Source organism: Genypterus blacodes, unplaced genomic scaffold, assembly GCF_046128005.1.
Source record: "Genypterus blacodes isolate CSIRO-AG114 ecotype Tasmania unplaced genomic scaffold, CSIRO-AGI_Gbla_v1 ptg000056l_1, whole genome shotgun sequence".
In the NCBI taxonomy this organism is placed as follows: Eukaryota; Metazoa; Chordata; class Actinopteri; order Ophidiiformes; family Ophidiidae; genus Genypterus; species Genypterus blacodes.
This window is the reverse complement of record NW_027466868.1, coordinates 2,865,906-2,885,954: the sequence shown is the minus strand read 5'-3', so window position 1 is coordinate 2,885,954 and position 20,049 is coordinate 2,865,906. Positions and strand designations below refer to the sequence as shown.

Below are 20,049 nucleotides of genomic sequence, written 5' to 3'. Positions count from 1 at the left end.
GGAGTATGTAAATAAATCTAAATGAGTGCAATTAGGGTGGATGGAATATGTTGTATTACATAACTACAGTCTAATGAGAGTCTTTATGATGCTGTGAAAGCTTTGGTCTATTTTAGATGACCAGCACAACATGTCTCCCTTCTCACATTCGCATCATTAACCCTTTAAGAAACACATTTTGGCCAGGAGACACAAACAGCTGCAGGGACAGACCCTGTTAGGAATATAGGGGGAGGCTGTGGGGTGAGTGGGCGCTGGGTGGGTTGGCTGGGTGGTGCTCTCTGTCACTTGCAGGTGCCTTCTTCATATCCAGGGTTTACATTTCAATATCCAGCACTCTGCCCTTCATTCCTGAAGAATGTCACATCTGACCAGGCTGCAGGATGACAACAAAAATTGTTCATTTCACGGTGAATGGGCATCTGGAGCGAGCCGAGATTCAGGCGAACTGTTCAGCGGCAGAGGTCAAAGGTGAGAGAACAGAAATACTTTTGTGCTCTACACATCTGAGGTACGACTGGAGTATTTACACTTTGTGTCAAATTGTTCTCCTTTCCCACTGTGTTATTGTGACAGATGGAGTTACCAGTGACTTTACAGATTTGCGTTGTTTCCTTTTTTTCTCCTTCCTGTTTTGATGTAATGGCTTCAGTCTAAGAGCTCCATGTGGTTCTGACAGGTCCTTAGGATAAAGAGCGTCTTCCTCTGTGCTGGTGTCAGTGCTGTATAGCAGCACAGGTGCAGCCGGGCCCTTGGCTCCCTATGGGGCCCTTGACTCTCACCACTACATACAGTATATATATCCTCCTCATTGAAGTCGGCTCTTAGTCGTCACACACAAAGCTGCAGTGTAAAAACAACGGCCGGCCGATCAATGAATCAACAGCTTTGTGGTGTCAGATCTGTTCAGGGCGGCGGCAGAGGCGGGACCCAACGACATCTTGAAGATGTACAATAAAAACGGCTGCGTGGTGAACATCTCCCCTCGACTGGAGGCCAACACAGAGGACTCACGCTACAGACTGGAGGTGGTGGCGTCAGATCTACAGAGTGAGGGAACGTCTTTGTGATGTCAAACCAGAACTATCTTAAGTCTGGGCAGCAGAATTAGGAGTCCCTCTGTTGGAAAGTGAAGAAATTGCTTTGAAAATCTGAAAATAGTAACGTGTTTGACTTTCACGCTTTGTTTTGGGCCAGACTCAGGCGTGGCCATGCCAACGGAGCTGGACAACATGGAGAACAGGTGGGTGCATGCTGGCCTGTGATTGGCTGAGGCATGTGTGTAAGAGTGAAGACCTCCTCTCTCTCCTCACCAGGCTGCACCTCCTGGAGAGCAAGGTCATCCAACACGTGGGAAAGACTCCAGACATCATGTGTGAGATGGAGAACCATGTGGAGTCTTTCAAGAGGAAGCTGGAGGTTCATTACACACACACACACACACACACACACACACACACACACACACAAACCATATATAGAGAAGTGTATCAAAATGTATTGATTCAAAATGGAGGCTCCCCTTTGTTGTGGTGCTTCTGTGTGTGGTCAGAGTGTGGAGCACCTCAGCTGGATGGGTTTGTTCAGGGATGACACCTACCAGCAGGCCAAGTTCTCACCAAAACCCAAAAAATCACCGCAGAGCGTACAGAAGGAGCACGAGGCTGTCCGCAGGAGGTTTCGCAACATGAGGTGCCGGGCCTCTTCTTTATTCACTCCTGCTCATTTGAATGTAGCTTGCACTAATACACTGTCGTTGCTTCTTCAGCGCGCTGCACGTGACAGACGAAGTGAGAGAGCACCTGAAAAGTCCCATTTTTGACAACTGGTGAGAACACACACACACATACACTCTCACACACACACACACGTACACACACACAGATATTAAGAGTAAAATGTGCTCAAACATGCAAAGTAACAGTACAGAGCTGTGCAGTGTGTCTGTTTGTATATACTTGACAAACAAAGTACAACACCGTCAAAGTAAGGGGTTGGTTGTCATGGTGATGCAGGCAGTGGGAGGAGGCAGAGAGGCTGGTGCTCCTGCAGGTGATGTACACTGACCTGGACTTCCTGACGGCGTTCCACATCGAGGTGGACGTCTTGCAGAACTTCCTGTTTGAGGTCTACCGCCACTACAACGACATCCCCTTCCACAACTTCCAGCACTGCTTCTGTGTCACCCAGATGGTAGGATGGCAACGGATGGCGCCACCTTCAGGAGGAGGAGGGAGGGGGGATGAAATAAAATAAACGAATTAAAAACAACATACAATCATAATTAAGTCTTCCTGTCCTCTCTCTGGCAGATGTACGGCCTGATTTGGCTCACAGATCTGAGGAATAAATTAGGGAGAGTTGACCTCTTCATCATGTTGACCTCCGCCCTGTGCCACGACCTGGACCATCCCGGATACAACAACGTCTACCAGGTAACCGCCACCTCTATGCCCGAGTCGCAAAATCCGTTTAGGTTGTGTTTTTTGCTTTTGTTTTGTTTGAATCCCTCTGTGAGCTTCCCTTCCCTCTGACACAGATCAACGCTCAGACAGACTTAGCTCTGCGTTATAACGACATTTCACCTCTTGAGAACCATCACTGTGCCACTGCCTTTGGTATCCTCGCCAAGGTAGCTGGACTCAACTCATGATGACTTGGAGGATAAACATATTTCACTGCTGTTCCTCCTCCCTCACAGACACAAATGTCCACTCGTGTTTATGCTCTTCTTCTCCCATTCCAGCCGGAGTGCAACATATTAGTAAACCTGACCTGTGAGCAGTACAAGCAAATACGAAGCGGCATGATCAAGTAAGGCAGGGGGCGCCGTGTGCGACCTCACTTTAGCGACGGTCGGCACATTCTTCCTGCTTGTTCACTCTTTCAAACATCCATTTTCAGGTGTATTTTGGCGACCGACATGGCGAGGCACAACGAAATCCTCAACAGGTTCAAATCCACGCTGCCGGTGTTCAACTTCTCCAACAAGGACCACAAGGACGTGGTAACTACACACCAAAGCCTGCTGTTGCTGTATGTTTGTTTGGTTTGCAGGGATTTTGTGTGTGATGATGTGTTTTCCAGCTGATGAAGATCATGGTGAAGGTGAGCGACATCTCTAACGAGGCCAGGCCCATGGCTGTGGCAGAGCCCTGGCTCGACTGTCTGCTGCAAGAGTTCTTCAATCAGGTGAGATGCGATTATCGTCGCACGAGACGCAACGGAGGTATGTTTCAGTTTGTTTGTTGTTTGACGTGAGAGGAAAAGGAAGTGAAACAAGATCAGTACCCTGTGTATTCTGGGTCGACCCCATGGTCTCTGGTCACTTGGGACAACATCCCTATATGAGGACACATTCAGGAAGCAGCCTGATCAAATACCAAACACCTCAGGCGGCCCCTTTTGATACACAAGCTCCCACCTGACCAAAGTACAAGATTAGACTCTCTCAAGTCCTGGTACCTCCTGGTGCTGAGATGATCAGTAAGGTTCTTCATTTTCCATCTGGTCCACAGAGCGACACAGAGAAACTCAAAGGTCTCCCGGTGACCCCCTTCATGGACAGGGACAAAGTGTCCAGGCCGTCTTCTCAGACCAACTTCATCCGCTTTGTGCTCCTGCCTCTCTTCTCCGAGCTCACCAAGCTCTTCCCCTGTTTGGAGGTACAGTGCTGCGGAGTAGTCGGGGGTTTGTAGACTTTTATTTTGATGAGGTTTCCTTACCTGGAGGCTCGTAGACACTGTGGAGACCTCCAGCCTTAAAGAAAGTGAGCCAAACCCTCAAACTTAGCTTAGTAAGAGTGTGTGTCACCCTTACACATCTGTGTGATGTCATATTGCAGCAACACATTCTGGAGCCGGTGCGGACAGCCCTGGAGTATTACACCGACATGGAGAGAGCCACCAAAGAAGAAGAAGAAGCAGGGGGAACAAACGCACCGTGAAGAAGAAGAAGAAGAAGAAGGTCTGCAGACAGAAAGGTGTCACTTAAGAAGAAACAAGTGTGTTGTTAGTTTAGGGAAATAAAGAGAGAATCCTCCACCAACCTCATTCTGTTCTGTGCTTTTATGTGAAACAACAAGAGAACATCTCACATCTGTGTTCCACATCTGGAGGTAAAGATTTATTTATCATCACGTCATTTACAAACGCAAACAAAAAGTGCACGTATCCCATCAGTGTGTTCCATAAATATTTAGAGCAGATGAAACTCAACAACAAACGGGCTGGACAGTAGTGTATGTGTGTTCAGACAAAATGAGAAATCTAAAAATCAACAAAAATAACGCTCACAATCAAATTTAAATAAACAAACACAGTTCAGTTCTTTTGTTAAATACATTCGCTTGGCAGGTAAAAGCAACACGTCGTCAACAACATCTCCCGTCAGTGTGTGAAGGTGTGTGTTTGATAAATGAGCCGTAATCAGGACAGCAGGAGCTTCATTCACCAGCACAGATATCACAGAAACAGGACAGGAAGCCACAAATACAAAACAAATCATGATTCATGTGCAAGCTTTATACTTTCAAATAAATAAAGTCCAGTGGAAACATTTCTGTTCCTTTTAACCTTTAACCTGTTTTCCTTCATTTTGCGATCCTTCACTGGAGCCACAGTGTTACTGTGTCGTTACCGTAGAAACAGCTGCTACAGAGTTGACATACAGTCTAATATATACTGTATATGTATAAACATGAGTGTTTTTGGTTTGGTTCAGTCCATGGAGAACAGAAATGTTTCACTCCATCAGGGTTTCTACTCTTCTCTGCCAATTCATTCACATTTGTTTGGGCAAAGTTACACACACATGAGAGTAACTGTATTTATCCTAAAGCATCTATGTTTTTGTGTAAAACATGATAATGGCTGAAACGAAAAGATGAAACCAACTGAATGTTGCATTACAGCACGCGCGCGCCGCGCCGCTGCTGAGTCACATCATCATTTCCCTTCAGTGTAATACTGCATTTCAGCACAGAACATCTACTTCTGTTTCTCTCCAGAATCCAATGAAGCTCATCTTTCCTCGTCGTTAAGCAGGAAACTTGATTTTGACACAATTAGATCCCAACGATCCCAACAGTACAGAGGAATGTCTTGTTTAGCTGTGATTACAGTACAAACAATGTTTAACTGATACAGGTAGCTGCATTTAGCATCATTTAGCTGTTAAACAGTGTGATTATGGCGTCCTATCGTACCGCAGCTACATAAATATTAACATTAATACACAAAACAACTATAAAAATATGGCAGCGATGCATAACAAAAAACTGTTAGGCCACATACAAAGTGCAGCAGTGTCAAACTTGACTCAACTAAACGGGAGTTTTACCGGACGTTCAGCCCCAAAACGCAGAGCCGGAGAAGCTGAAGCTCATTTCCAGCTGCATGTAGTGAATGAGGACATCTAGTGGTGAGGACAGCTCATTACACGACCCTGCTCCATCAAGCAGGGTCAGGTTTTTGATTTCTGAGTTTCTGATTTGATGTTTTTGCTCTATGACCACACGGTCTAAACAACAACCTGTTAAACTTCATCACCTTTGGGCCTTGGAGGAGGTATATACCCATATTTACATGGAGATCAAGTGTTTGAGCATCAAAGAGGATCGGGGTTTGTCTCTACTTTGTTGTAAAGTCGGACATTTGAAAGCGTTATCTGATATTTGATATACTTTATGATGAATTGAAAGATGAACAAATGAATCAATAGTCGAACCAAACATCTGGAATGATAAACGGAGGCGAGCGCTGATCCGTCGCTCGTTACGTTAAAACCTAAATATTCTCGTGCACTTACGATAAAAGACCTGGAGTGTGAACGGTGATGATGTCGCCACTTGAGGGTGTGGACGTGCCTGTCGGGGGAGGGAGGGGGGAATCAGGGGTTAATTGAACATGATGGACTCTGGGTCCTGGTTCATCATTTGAGCCATGTGCCTGAGAACATCCTTCTTAGTGATGATGCCCAGGAGACGCCTGCAGAGACACAGAGAGAGAGAGAGCGAGAGAGAGAGAGCAAGAGAGAGAGAGAGAGAGAGAGAGAGAGAGCGAGAGAGAGAGAGCGAGAGAGAGAGGTCAGAGTACATTAGTGTTTGTTTCTACTGCATGTAAAGAATCATGGCCCATGGACTGTTGGAGATGAGTTTGGTTCTTTACCCGCTCCTGGTCACCAGACACTGGCGCAGACCCAGTTTACGGAAGATGTCCACCACCGTTTCCATGGGCGTGTGGTCGGTGACGGTGAACGGGCTGAGGTTCAGGATGCGCCGCAGCTTCAGCGGTTGCGGGTTGCTGGCCGGCAGCTGGGGAGCGTCTTCTGTGAAGTAGACCACCGAGCTGCTCACCACGCCGTCCTGCTTCTGACGAGCGTTCTCTGCGGACGGAGGGACGGCGATGACGGGCGGGACTTATATAAACTATAACTGAACATTCTGCCGGCCTCGCAAACGAATGTGGACTTACTGATGGCGAGGGTGAGATCCCTGCGCTGCACGAAGCCGATGAGCCGCTCAGACTCCCGTGACACCACCACAGGGAAGCCGTTGTAATCGGTATCTTTGATCAGCGTCTCCACGTCCTCCACGGTGGTGGAGTCCTGGGTGAGCACGGCCAGGGGGGGGTCGTTCCTGCGGGGACGCATCACGTCGGTGGCCAGGGTGCGGTGCGTGAACTCGTCCCTCACGTCCAGGTAGGGGTAGCCGTTCAGCTGGATGTGAGACTCGTAGATGCCCTCCTTCCCAAAGGCGTCGGCCACCCACTTGCTGGTGACGGCGGCGGCCATCAGAGGCACGATGTACTCCAAACCTCCCGTCAGCTCGAACATGATGACCACCAGGGAGACGGTCATCCTGGTCACGCCGCCTGGACACACACACACACACACACACACACACACACGCACACACACACACACACAGTCAGGACCTTCTCCACAGACACAGATTCCTTCTTTAGGCTGTCTGAGGAAACAGAACTTGGTCCAGATGCCAGCAGGCTCCACTCACCCAGACAGGCTGCAGCTCCCACCATGGCGTAGAGCCCCGGGGTCACACAGTCGGCACCGGGCCGGCACCAGTTCTTGAAGATGATCCAGTCGTGGTGGTGATACGCCATCTGCTCCACGGCGATGCCCACGATCCGCCCGGCGATCGCTCCCACCGCCATGCTGGGGATGAAGAGACCTGACGGGATCTGAGCCCGGTGAGGAAAGAGTTCAATCATCAGGAGAGGTTTGGATATACAAGCTGTTTAATCAATCTGTCTCATTTCTCACGCATTGACTGACCTTCATGCCAAAAGTGAAGATGGTGATCACGATCTTGAAGACGAGGGCGAGGGTGAGCTGCCACAGGGCGTTGTAGACGCCCGGCCCCGCTGGTCGGTCTGGGATATCGTCCACCGGGCGGCTGGTGTTGTTGCTGTTGATGTAGTCGCACAGCTGGGAGGATTCCAGGGCGCCGCAGTCGTTGAAGAGCTCGGAGATGAGCTCGCTGGTGCTGCGGCGCGTGTAGGGGTTGGGGTAGGCCAGCACGGCGGTGATGGCCGTCACGACGATGACCTCCAGGACCGGGTACTTCCCCAGCAGCGTGGTCTTCCTCCGCCGGCACCAGGCGATGTTGGCCCGGATGAAGAGGGTCCCCCAGAGGCCGCCGAACACTCCCAGCAGGATGAAGGGCACCAGCTCGGCCATGTACCAGGGAGTGTGGTACTCCACGTAGAACAGCACCAGGCGGCTGTTACCAAACGGGTTGATGGAGCGCAGGGTGAAGGCGGCGACCAGGGCGGCGAAGAAGGAACGCCACAGAGTCTTCAGAGGGAAATAATAACTGACCTGCAGGAGAGGAAACGTGATGAAGAAAGAAGAGGACACTTCATCACCTTCATGCTCAATGTGTGTGTGTGTGTGTGTGTGTGTGTGTGTGTGTGTGTGTGTGTGTGTGTGTGTGTGTGTGTGTGTGTGTGTGTGTGTGTGTGTATGCAGGTGAAGTTGTTGTTGTCATACCTCTTCCAGGCTGAACAGAACTCCTCCAATCGGCGCTCCAAAGGCCACAGACACTCCTGCAGCCGCCGCAGCCGATAAGACCTGAAGAATACAGACAGGTTTGAGTTTTAGTCGGAATAGAAAGATTAAAAATTAGACAGAAGAAGCTTGATGACCTGGTGACAAACTAACACAATGAATAACTTTGTTTAACACCTGAACGCTCTCTATTCTGATCTTTCTGATGTGCCTTTTATTCTTCCCTGTGCTGTGGCGAGTGTGTTTAGTCGTGTGTGTGTACCTCTCTCCTCTTGCCCTCGTTCTTGCTGTACTTGGAGAAGAGGCTGCAGAAGAGGTTCCCGCAGCAGCAGGCCACGTGGACCAGAGGCCCCTCCTTCCCCAGGCTGAGGCCCGACGACACGGCCAGCACCAGGGTGACCGTCTTTATCAGCAGGGTCCACTTCCCCAGGTAGCCCCGGATGATGAAGCCGCTCAGGATCGTCTTGATCTGTGTGGAGACGGAGACGGTTCAGAGCAGGAGAATCACCAGAGCACATTTAACTCCGTAACACACCATCGTCTCACCTCGGGGATCCCTGAGCCGCAGGCATACGGGGCGAACACCCGGACCAACGACACGGCCAAGAAGGCGAACAGCAGAGCCCAGAGAACGTACAGGAAGTAGTTCAGCACATAAGCACCCGCGCCCTAAAGATGTAAACATAACGCAGTATTACTTCCTGTACATCACCCCTGTGTTATTTGAGCACGACCCTGCATGATGCTCCTGACCTCAGCGTGACCCGTCATTAGCTCCGCCCACTTCTGCCACTGGGGACACTTGTCTCGGTCGTCGAAGGTCGTTTCGTTGGACGTCCAGCAGCACTGCTCGTGGCTGTACCAGAAGGCGGACAGACACACGCCCTCCTTCAGATCCGTCATCCAGTCCACCGCCAGGTCGATCACGCCGGCCAGCGTGCCTGAGGGGGGTGGAGCCAAGACCTGTTAGCAGTGTGGACTTGACAACAACACTCCACTAGAGAAGGTTGTGTTGTTGTTGTTGTGCTGTGCTGACCTGAGAGGAGACCGATCAGCAGCATCACCACCCAGCCTGACCAGGCGTCCAGCAGGCTCTTGATCAGCTCCCACATGGACTCTTTACTCTTACTGGTGATCTGGGAGGAAAAACAACCAAACACACGTCACACACTCCGCTCTGCATGGTTTCAAACAGGGGGGGGGATAGGGGGGCTTGTCTGAACCTTGCGGTGGCGATCGGTGTCTCTGGATTTCTCCCTCAGCCAGTCGATGGTGTGGAAGTCTTCATAGGTGCCCACGTCCGGGAACGGCTCGTCCAGGAAGTCCATCAGATTCCCGGCGCCGTTCATCTCCTCTGTGGGAGTGGCACTGCTGACGCCTGGCAGACGGAGGGAGACGTTCATATAAGCACAGCATCAGGGATCAGACTGGAATAAGTCCCCATCACATTACAACCTGCCTGTGTGTGTGTGTGTGACGGCATCTAACACCTGGGGACTGAGGGCAGGATTTATGAAAGCATGCTCTGCATGCTCAGGGGACAACAACAACAATACCAAGAACTCAAACTGATCCCGGTTCTGCTTCAGGTCCATGCCTCACAATTAAGACAGGATCCATAAAATAGTCATAATAATAACAACACTTAAGATTTGACAGTTCAAACGCTACAAAGATGCCAGATTCGAACGAAACCTTCATCAAATATGTCCTGACAGTCATTTCAAACAAAACCTCCTCAGCTAAACGTTGACATGAATTGTTGTTGTTGTTGTTCCGCTACATTTAGTTGCTGTCTTTCCCCTCGGTCCTAACGTGTTGTTATCATTAGCCGCATCCCGGTAGCTACATTAGCTTAGCTCGGGTATTTCCAGCTTCTTACCTTCGCCGGCCTCCATGTTCCAGTCGGTCCCTGATGACGGACACGAGAAATGATTTAATTTTATATCTTATTTAATGTCCGCTTGCTCGCACATTTTAGTCGCCAGAGAAAAAAGCGACTTTTCCCCCTAAATCACGAGAATGAGCCGCTAGCGGGCTAACCAGGCGTCACAGACTTCACCCACAATGCACCTGGTTTGTCAGATTTCTTCTTCTGTGAATTGGGAGCATTACCGCCATCTGTCGGACAAGAAGTGAAGGTAGGGAAACATAATTGGTTTGATTGATTAACATAAATTGCGGATGCTTTTAAAACATGTACTTAACGATTATTTGATCAGTATTTATCAGTATAATTTGACGAAAATAATCTAACCTCGGTAAATCTGTTCTCTTTTCATTCACCTGAAGAAGAATACGAGATAACAATGGAGACGCCGTAGGTTTGGTTTCACTTCTTTTTAATGACAGATTTGATCCAACAGATGGCGCTCTCAGTGATCTCCAACAGTGTTCAAATGTCTTTCGCGTGTGTTTCCCTGTAGTTTGAGCCGATATATAAATCTTAACTTAAATACTGTGGGTCACCGGCTCTCACTTACATTTCTGAACCTTCCTCTTTTCCTTTAGTTTCTTCAGCCTCAGTCTGTGTGAAGAGATCGCTGTATAGAAAACGCTTCAAGGTGAACGAGTGGACAGTTACCCAGAGTGTGATGGTGAAACGTTTCAAATTCAAAAAAGGGAAAAATAAAACAATATGAACATGAGATTAGAAAATTCAACCACACACCAAGTCCTGTAGTGAAAAGGCCAATAAAGTAACCGACCCGCCCGACAAACTCAAATACTTTGTAAAGCTCGTTGTGACTCATGTTCATATTATAATACAATCAAATGCGTCATGCACCGAACTCTCAAAGGTTCTCAAAACATTTATTCCTCCAAATTCAGTCCCCAGCAGGTCTTTGTGAGTACATCTGTGACTTCACTTCCATCTTTGAATAATGCTGACACACTGTTTTGGGTTTCACATGAGCAGTTTAGTGATAAACAGGTTGGAGGACAAAAACTAAAACATGTGGATAAGTTGAGTTTTGAATGTTATTGTAGTTTTCATACACAGGCAGGAGCATCAGCATGGGGGAGTGAGTCTCTCTGACTGACACAAGACAAGACCAGACACTAGGTGGCGCTGTTTTCTCACTCCACTCCTTTAGGATAACAGAAACTGCACACAAGAATAAATCCTCATCGTGAAGCAACATTTGGTTTATCTTCACTGGACGTAATGATGTGATAATGATGATGATGCTGATGATGATGGTGATATGAAATGGGTGTTTGTTGTGTGTGTTTGAGGTGAAGGGCGGCGGGCGGTGGGCGGGGCAGAATCCTGACGCGGTGATGACCTCAAACCTTCTGAGTGAAGTTTTCGGGGAAAACTCCTTTGGCTGCAGCTTCTTTCTTCAGCAGCCACTCAGACTCCTTGATGCCCATGAGCCAGCCGTCATCCTGCAACACACACACACACACACACGGCAGAAATCAACACACAAGCACAACAACTTCCCCAGAGAAATGTACTGGTTTCCTTAATCTAGAGAGCAAAGTGCCGACCTGTTCATCTGGGTTATCAAAGCCCAACACCAGCACCAGGTCGCCCAGCTTCAGCTCCAGCTCGTCACCGTCAGTGGCAGCATAATCGTGCATCGCTTTGACCTGCAGCACACACAAACACACACACAAACACACTTAAATGTCCACTAAAGATGAAAGCTTCATGATCAGACGTGACCCTGTAATCATTTACTCCACAGCGCCGTCTTGTAAAAAATCTGACAAAATCTGTGGTCCCACCTTGAACTGGAATCCTTGAGGGAGTTCGTCCTCTGAGCCGTTAGTCACCGCAGGCTGCAGCAGGAAATACACAAAAAAAGCAGGTTGATTATTTAGCAAATTCAAAAACACTCTGCACTTCCTGTTACTCGACCTCCAAACGGATCCCAAATCCAAGAAAGTGGTGGTTTAGGACTTAACCCTGCTCTCATCTGGCCTAGCTGGCTGTCCCTCCTCCCCTACCTGGGCCTCTCCATCATCGCCCCAGTCACCCTGTTCCACTTGGACGCCACCTTGGTCCCAGTTAGCCTCGTTGTCGGCCTGAGCGGCGTAGGCGTCCTCGTTCCAGCTCTCCTGATCCTCTGCCGCCTCCGTGTTGTCCCAGCCGGGCTGAGCTTGGCTCGGGACGCCCGCGCTGCTTTCCTGGTCATCCAAAGCACCCTCCGCCTCCTCTGGGTAATAATCGTCTTGATATTGGGGCTCCTGATCTGCAGGTGTCTGCTCTTGCTACAGGGTGAGGGGTCACGGAACAATATGGGGGGGGTCGGAGTCCGAGGGAGGGACGGAGGAAACGAGGGAGGAGGGCGTAAGCGAGAGGAGCGTTTGTGGGGGCGAAGGAAAAAGGGGGAACAACGCGGCCCGGGGTGGTTTAAGGAATTGTGAAGGCAGGGAAAACAGGAAGTAGACGGGAAAAAAAAACATTTAGTTTGATCGTCCCTGCATGGAGGGAGCAAACACGGACAAACACTCTCTCAGACTTCACACTCTAAAGCAGATGAACCCTTTCTTACCCATGAGTCCCATGATGGAGCCTTCCATGAGGCAGTGAGAGACAAAGACAACAGGAAGTCAAAGCCTAACATGTGACAGTTCATCAGTCAGATCAATCACACACACACACACACACACACACACACACAGAGAGCGTGCAGGTACACAAGTCACACACTGCTCCTGAGTAATAGACTAGGACCTGATGTTGCACACGCGTTTACACTCATGCACACATGCAGGGGGGGTTTGAAGGTGTGTGTGTGAGATCGTCTATAAACACACTTGAGATTACTGAGTCTGTGTTTACATGACGTCTGTAAACGCATCATATCTGCTCCGAGCGTTTGGTCAGCGAGGGAGACAGATGATGATGCTGATGGAGGGAACATGCAACCAAAGCAAAAAGGACTGTAGCGTCCTTGGTGGAGGTACTTAAGGTAGAGTCCACTCCCATTACACACACTCCCGTCACCTCTGCCCTCAGCAGAGGTCACCCACCTCGGGAGCTGGGAATGTGACAGGCTGGAAAACCTCCAGATCCCAGTCCAGCAGGTTGGCCCCTGACGAGCTCTCACACTGCTTCACACACACATACATGGATTAGGAGGGAAGGAGCTAGTCAAAGCCCCGCCCACAGGGGGATCTAGACGCCGTTGATTCTGGGCGACCCTGTTTCATGCCTGGGAAGCAGAGAGGGAGTTAGTGGCGTTCGTCTGACCTGCGGTGTTGCGGTAGAGTCGTCCTCAAACAGGCTGCCGTGCTGCTCTGTCTGCTCCGGGGAGGGCGTCAGTCTGGACGGGGGGCGGTTGGGAGGAGGACCAGGCCTCTGGGGTCAACCACACACACACACACACACAATGCAACAGCAGTGAAGGAACACACACACACACATGCAGAGTATTAGTGAACATACATCACAATGGGGTTTTGGAGTTTACGATGACATCATTCTCCTCTCTTCATGCACACAGTAACATTTCTAACGTTTGTTTGTTTGCTTACCTTTGGTGGTGAGCTGGCAGACTCGCTGTGATTGGCTGCCTCACTATGAGAGGAAGAGAGAGGATGAAGAGGTAAACAATAAAATAAAATAAAATAAAATAAAATAAAATAAAATAAAATAAAATAAAATAAAATAAAATAAAATAAAATAAAATAAAATAAAATGAGTCAAAGCTCTCTCATGCCATCCCACACATCTGACTTTCTATAATCAGGCTCAGTTAGATCCTTGCTTGTGGTTTATCTGTTTATCTGTCTTCCTAGATGTATTTATTAGTAACCAAACTGAAACATTCCATATATGTAGACGTGAAACTGAAGCCGGGTGTTTCAGGCTGTGAGGCTCCATGCATGTTCAGGTTAGTTTGAGCTCAGGAGGATTTTACCTCTTGTCAGTGTCTTCAGTGTTTCCTGCTGCTGTAGCACCCTTTCTGCAGTAGAGGGCAGTGTGAGGCTCATTACTCTCTAACACATGTGGCCGACACAGCAGCTTCATGAACACTGAGCTTCACTTACTTCACCTGCCGCTGCTCGTCCAGCTTGGTCATGATGTCGTTCAGGTTTTGGCTGAGCTGAGGAGACACACACACACACACACCCACACACACACACACACACACACACACACACACACACACACACACACACACACACACACACAATTGATTAAACACTTAAATCAATGTGATACTCATCTATCACTTAGTTTCTTAATAGAAAAGAGAGAGAGAGAGAGAGAGAGAGAGAGAGAGAGTCACCTTGCTCATTTCATTGTGGAACTTCTCCTGATGACCAGCCAGGCTCTGGAATGTGTTAACATAGACGCCAACACGACTGTGCACACACACACACAAACACACACACAGAAAGAGAGAGACAGAGACTAAGTTCAGTCTGACAGACACTATGTTATTTATTCTTGTAATTCCACTTCTCTTTAAATTAAGTTTCTATTTCCAAACAGCTACACTGTGCTTTTACTCGACTCTAGAGTCTGTGATGGACTTATGAGCCCTGGGTCTCACCTGTCCCACAGGACTGGAAGCTCGTCTTGTAACTCCACGTTTAGCTCCTCGAAAACCTTCTGAGCTCGGCCCAGATCCTCCTCTGCCTACACACACACACACACACACAGGGAACGGGAGAGGGGGACGACACAAATGCATCAGTACTTGAAAGTGAAATAAGAGAATAAGAGTTCGCTCAACACGCAAACATGCAGACAAACATGCACAGGGTTCTTCATGACAGAATGTGAATGCTGTGAGTGTGACGGGCGTCAACATGATGATCTGGCAAATACAGTGGGGCTCTGACAGAATAGGTTTCTATCTCTACACGTGTGTATTCTTCAAATAAGTATGGATGTGGATTATTAGTGTGGATGAGAACTAAGACGCTGAGCGACTCAGTGTGGACCGGACGGAACCAGAGCTTCACCTGGTTGTAGGAGAGGTTAGTCTGAGCCACCTGGTGGGCTGATATGAGCCCCTGAGCCCAGCTGGGAGCCGCCATCTCCAACAGGGCTGCTGGCTAACCATGCAACAACAGCATGCAAGGAGAGAGGGGGAAGGAGATAGAAGGAGAGAGAGAGGGAAGAAGAGAGAGAGAGAGAAAGGAAAGGAAAGGAAAGGAGAGTGAGAGAGAGAGAGAGAGAGAGAGAAGAGTGAGAGGAACACAATGCAAACAAGCAATTCAGGGCAAACGCAAACACTTCAGTGAACATAGTTAAGAGAAGAACACGGCAAAACACCAAACACACACACACACACTTACTTACTCAGGATGGAAGTAAAGTCACAGTTTCATGCACAGATGCTGCTTGAGTCATTTCCCTTTACTCCACTACATTGCATCATACAGGTCACAATATGGTTCAACCTATTAAACGTGTACACATAAGCCTACACACACCTTAATGCAGTGCCATGTATTCATACACACACATACACACACACCAGCCGTTACCTTGGCGATCTTGGCCTCGTCCTTCTTCTTGCCTTTCTGTAAGGAAGCAAAGTGATGCCTGGCGCTGTCGAAGTCCACCATCTTCCTGTCGCGCTTTGCTATACGAGCCTACAGGGGGCGTGAGAAAGCTTGGTTTACTTTAGGAAATGATCAAGCCACACGATGGTTGAATGATAAGTTCTGAGCCTGAACAACATGACGTGAGCAGGTCTGCGGTATTTTAGAACCTCTTATTTATAGGCTCAGTACTTATCAATCACCTCCGGCCTTCGTACAACTGACACTCAAAAGCACACACCTTAATGTCAGGAAAGCGAGTCAGGTATGTGTCCATGGAGTCCAGAGATTTGTCCGTGATGCTCTGGTGGTAGTCTAACCACAGTGTGTCTGTGTCCTGCAACACACACACACACACACACACACACACACACACACACACACACACAGAGCTGATTTTAGAGCTGAACTAGAAGCCAGAGTTGATTGTTGCTGTGTGTCTCTAACATCTTTATCCAGTCTACTACAACCAGACTATGTCGCAGGAAAACCATGGTCTCCATTTTACCTCCAGGTTATTGTCCATCTCCTTCTCTATTATCTCCTTCAGGTGAGGGATGGAAGGAGAGAAGCATGCAGTGAGAAAAAGAAAGAAAAGACGGTGGAGAAGGAGTGAAGCGCCAGATAGACAGAACTCTGCAGGGGTGAAGGAGTGAGTCTGGGCAGCCATTCTGTAGCTTTTTGAGTTGTACTTTTGAGGAAAACTGTGCATATGAATTAAGCCTGTTAAGATGTTTTGAATTTGTCTGATAATATCTCAATAATATTGCAATTTCTGTCATAAAACACAAACACAAAATCTGCCATGTTAGAGCTATTCAGGCCATATTTGTAGTTGTGCTGTGATGACCAGCAGGTGTCAGTGTGCAGTAAGGAGGCGTATCCAGAGGGAGCACCTGCTAGATAAAAGGAGTCCCTGCTGTCCGTTTGTAACTACAAATTCTAAATGACGCAGGACTAAATTAAGTAAGATTCGAGATTAAGTAAAGACTGAGATGAGACAAAGGAAAATGAACAAACTGCTCCTTTTGTTAATGCTTCACCCAAGCTCACCTCTGCCATAGCGTCCACCTCCTCCTTACCAAACCACTCTGGCTCGTACATTTCGGCCAGACAGTCCTGCAGCCGGCGAGACGCATCGTGCATCGCTGAAACAGACGCACACCGAATATGAGTTATGAGGGTTGATTGACACTTTTAGGATTCACAGTCCCAAACTGTTACACACACACACACACACAGCCTTACTTTTAACTGCTGTCAGGTAAGCTTTCAGGTCTCTCTGCAGCTTGCCGCCCTCAACCTGGAAGAGCAAAAGCAGAGTTGGGTGTCTGGACTTGACAGACAGACGCCTCGTAACATCACATCAAAACAACTCAGAATGGAAGTTTTCTTCTGACCATCTGCTTGTTGAAGTTGGCCACCATCTCCTCAAAGGCTGCGTCGCGGGTCTCGTCTGCTTTGCCCAGTTTCTGCAGTACCTGCAACACAACACAACATGTCCGGACTCATTATTCACACCGTCTGTGTCTCAGGAAGAGTTGGACGTCTTAGCGGTCCACATGTAGATCCATTTAGATGAACTCTGTGGACATGTAGAGGGTTCATGCAGCCTGTAGCTCTCTGGCTGGCTGCTAAACTGTCATTTATGTGTGAAAATGCAGAATGCTTATGTACGAGTGCTGACAGATGAGTTGTAACTCTCTCTCTCGCTCTCTCTCTCTCTCTCTCTCCCTCTCTCTCTCTCACTCGGGGGCTTTCTCTTTTTCCTCAAAGGTCACAGCCTAATCTGATCCAGTGCCTGACTGGGACCTTAATGGCAGGAGCCTCTAACACCCTGGACCACCTGCCGCTCTAATCCGGCCCCTCTGTGACGGATATGCAGACCCGGGACTTCCCCACCGCTCAATCCAGCGCACACTGGCTGAGCGCCCTGTCAACACCCTCACACTCGCCCCGGCTCACCATGGACGGGTGTCATGCAGCCGTTACACACTCCTACTGCTGCAGAATCTTACAATGTTACTTACAAGCACATAATCAGAAAGAGGAAACTGACTGAAGATACAACAAGCCAAGTGTGCCAAGTGTGTGTGTATGTGGGTGTGTGTGTGTGTGTGTGTGTGCGTGCGTGCTTGTGCATGTGTGTGCATGTGTGTGCATGTGTGTGCGTGTTCACAGAAGGCCGTCGGTGTTCACCATCCACTGGTGTTCAATTTCAATCCCCAAAAATACACCCAAAGGTTCGACTGGGCTGCCAACACACACACACACACACACACGCACACACACATACACATAGACACATAGTCGGTTTGTGGGGTATTAAGGGTGATGAGGAAGGGGCCTGGGGGGGTCTATAGATAGACACACACACATACACACACACACAGGTCAGGTCCCGCCCACAGCAAGAAGGCATGCTGGGTGTCCTTGGGGGTGGGGTGGAGGGGGGACAGGTGTACAGGCCTGCGGGGGCGCAGAAGCTCGATGGTGGACGTGTGTGTGTGTGTGTGTGTTTGTGTGTGTGTGTGTGTGTGTGTGTGTGTGTGTGTGTGTTTGACAGAACACAGGTCCACAGGATCACGTCAGCTCATCTGTTATGAAGTTTATGAAGTTTTCCATGTTTACATCAAACAGCTGTCAGATTATTCCAACACCAAGGCAACTCAGGACTTCACCTGCTGGGGGGGGGGGGGGCCTGTGCAGAGACCTGAGAGGGGACCCCCAGGACCCCAGGACCTTCAGCACCCCCGGGACCCCAGGACCCCAGGACCAGGGACCCCACCCACACCCCTCTGTTTCTACACTCATCCGGATTCCACCGACCCTCATTCATCACTCAGTGCTACTTTTGGCCGGCGTGTCGTTTTCAATGGAGCCTTCTGTGACCTTTCACCTTTCAGATATTTGTATTTGTCCCTTAACTTACAACAAAACAGCTCCTATGTGCAGTGTTTCTGTTATGTGCATAGTTAAGTAGTAAAGTAGCAGCACCTAAAGTAACTCCTAACTCCATGGAGTGAAGTCTAAAGTTTGTTTCCTTATTTAGAAAAGTAGTAAGTTTCAGTAAAGTGTCTCAGGTTTGTCTCATACTTCACTAAAAGTACTTAACTAAGGGAAAGCTTGTACAGTACTTCATCCAGCAGAGTGCAGCAGCTACTTCACCTCTCAAACCTCCAAAGTTACTTAGAGCTCCTGTAAATGTACTCGAGTACTTTGTCCCTCCAGCTACACTACACTACACACACACACACACACACACACACACACACACACACACACACACACACACACACACACACACACACACTACACTACACTACACTACACTACACTACACTACACTACACTACACTACACACACACACACACACTACACACAGATCAGCACAGAGTAACGGACTGGATCACCTGGACCATCACACATGACAGCACTTAGAGTATCTATTTACTTTCTCCATCTCTCCTGCAAAACCTGAATGAAAAGTAGCGTGTAGCGCCTCGCAGTAACTCCCCCTGTTTGTACTCCAGGGTGGAGGTATGCGGGCCTCCGTACCTTCTCCTGCGCCCTGGTGAAGCGCTTCTGGACGTTGCTGGCCAGCTTCCCGGCCGTGACCCCTTTGCCCATCTCAGCCATGTCTCTCTCTCTCTCTCTCTCTCTCCCGGCGACGGGTGACGAAACCAGGACCGGCGAGGAAGCCCCGAACACTGACGGACAGACGGACAGACAGACAGGCAGACGGCGTCGAAGGCTCAGGCTCCGGTGCGTAAACCCTCCGGAGGACACTTGGCTGGCTGCGCGTAATTCTAATCCCACTGCTTGCTCCTTAAAGGCGCAGAGCGTAATTTAATCCCTCTCCGATGTCACACCGATCGGACCGAACCGGACCGGACCGACACAAGGGGCTGGGGTTTTGTTGAGTTGCGGGGGGTGAAAAATGGAGCAGCGACCACCAGTTTAGGTGTCCTCCTCTTCCTCACGGCCTCACGGTTAATTGCCGGAGTCTTCCTCTGGATTTGGACAGGTTGGGTTTCCTCTGTCATCCTCTTAAAGGCGCAGCAGGAGCGGCGCCGTTATTATTAGCTGACAACTGTTGCATGCGTGCCAGTGCAGTGACTGAGAGAGTGTGACTGTAGCTGCGTGACTGCGTGGATGCGTGGCTGACTGCGGCTCCGCTTTGGGGTTGTTGCTCAAAGGTACCGGAAGTTTGAAGGAGCAAAGTGAAAGCATCTATTCTTCATCCAAATGAAAGTAATCAAGTACTTTTACTTTGGAAACTAACAAATACTTTTGACCCCTAATACGTTTACTAACAGTCATCAAATCATCGAATGTACTCAGTAAGTAGTACTGAGGTAGTAAAATGTTTTCTCTCCACTGTAGCACATTAATCAGGTTTTATATTCAGATTAAGGGGAATTTTTACGGTTTTTTATTTTTTTCATTTAATTGAAACTGTTTTGTTTTTTTTCGGAAAAACGTAATTTAATTATTTT

At 48.7% G+C, this 20,049-nt stretch overlaps 3 protein-coding genes across 3 annotated transcripts; 1 reads left to right on the top strand and 2 right to left on the bottom strand.

The window, feature by feature from the left end:
• Positions 1-1,559: 1,559 nt before the first annotated feature.
• LOC143002414 (high affinity cGMP-specific 3',5'-cyclic phosphodiesterase 9A-like) lies at positions 1,560-3,967 on the top strand. The gene is made up of 10 exons (XM_076152501.1): positions 1,560-1,692; positions 1,769-1,828; positions 2,016-2,193; positions 2,313-2,435; positions 2,540-2,632; positions 2,747-2,814; positions 2,905-3,007; positions 3,088-3,192; positions 3,519-3,665; positions 3,845-3,967. The coding sequence occupies exons 1-10, from the start codon at positions 1,574-1,576 to the stop codon at positions 3,944-3,946; spliced, it is 1,098 nt and encodes a 365-aa protein (XP_076008616.1). The 5' UTR covers positions 1,560-1,573; the 3' UTR covers positions 3,947-3,967.
• A 1,323-nt stretch (positions 3,968-5,290) lies between these two features.
• clcn4 (chloride channel, voltage-sensitive 4) lies at positions 5,291-10,093 on the bottom strand. The gene is made up of 12 exons (XM_076152514.1): positions 9,914-10,093; positions 9,255-9,409; positions 9,068-9,167; positions 8,785-8,972; positions 8,578-8,700; positions 8,294-8,500; positions 8,014-8,094; positions 7,297-7,842; positions 7,016-7,202; positions 6,474-6,872; positions 6,168-6,384; positions 5,291-5,987 (listed from the first exon to the last, which is right to left on the bottom strand). Exons 1-12 carry the CDS (start codon positions 9,927-9,929, stop codon positions 5,897-5,899), a joined length of 2,310 nt encoding a protein of 769 aa, XP_076008629.1. The 5' UTR covers positions 9,930-10,093; the 3' UTR covers positions 5,291-5,896.
• A 518-nt stretch (positions 10,094-10,611) lies between these two features.
• bin1b (bridging integrator 1b) lies at positions 10,612-19,659 on the bottom strand. The gene is made up of 18 exons (XM_076152471.1): positions 19,109-19,659; positions 16,950-17,030; positions 16,798-16,852; positions 16,603-16,697; positions 15,791-15,886; positions 15,493-15,600; positions 14,965-15,057; positions 14,550-14,635; positions 14,283-14,358; positions 14,041-14,096; positions 13,911-13,955; positions 13,507-13,567; positions 13,241-13,348; positions 13,021-13,101; positions 12,540-12,560; positions 11,770-11,823; positions 11,530-11,631; positions 10,612-11,424 (listed from the first exon to the last, which is right to left on the bottom strand). Exons 1-18 carry the CDS (start codon positions 19,187-19,189, stop codon positions 11,323-11,325), a joined length of 1,401 nt encoding a protein of 466 aa, XP_076008586.1. The 5' UTR covers positions 19,190-19,659; the 3' UTR covers positions 10,612-11,322.
• Between the last annotated feature and the right edge of the window lie 390 nt (positions 19,660-20,049).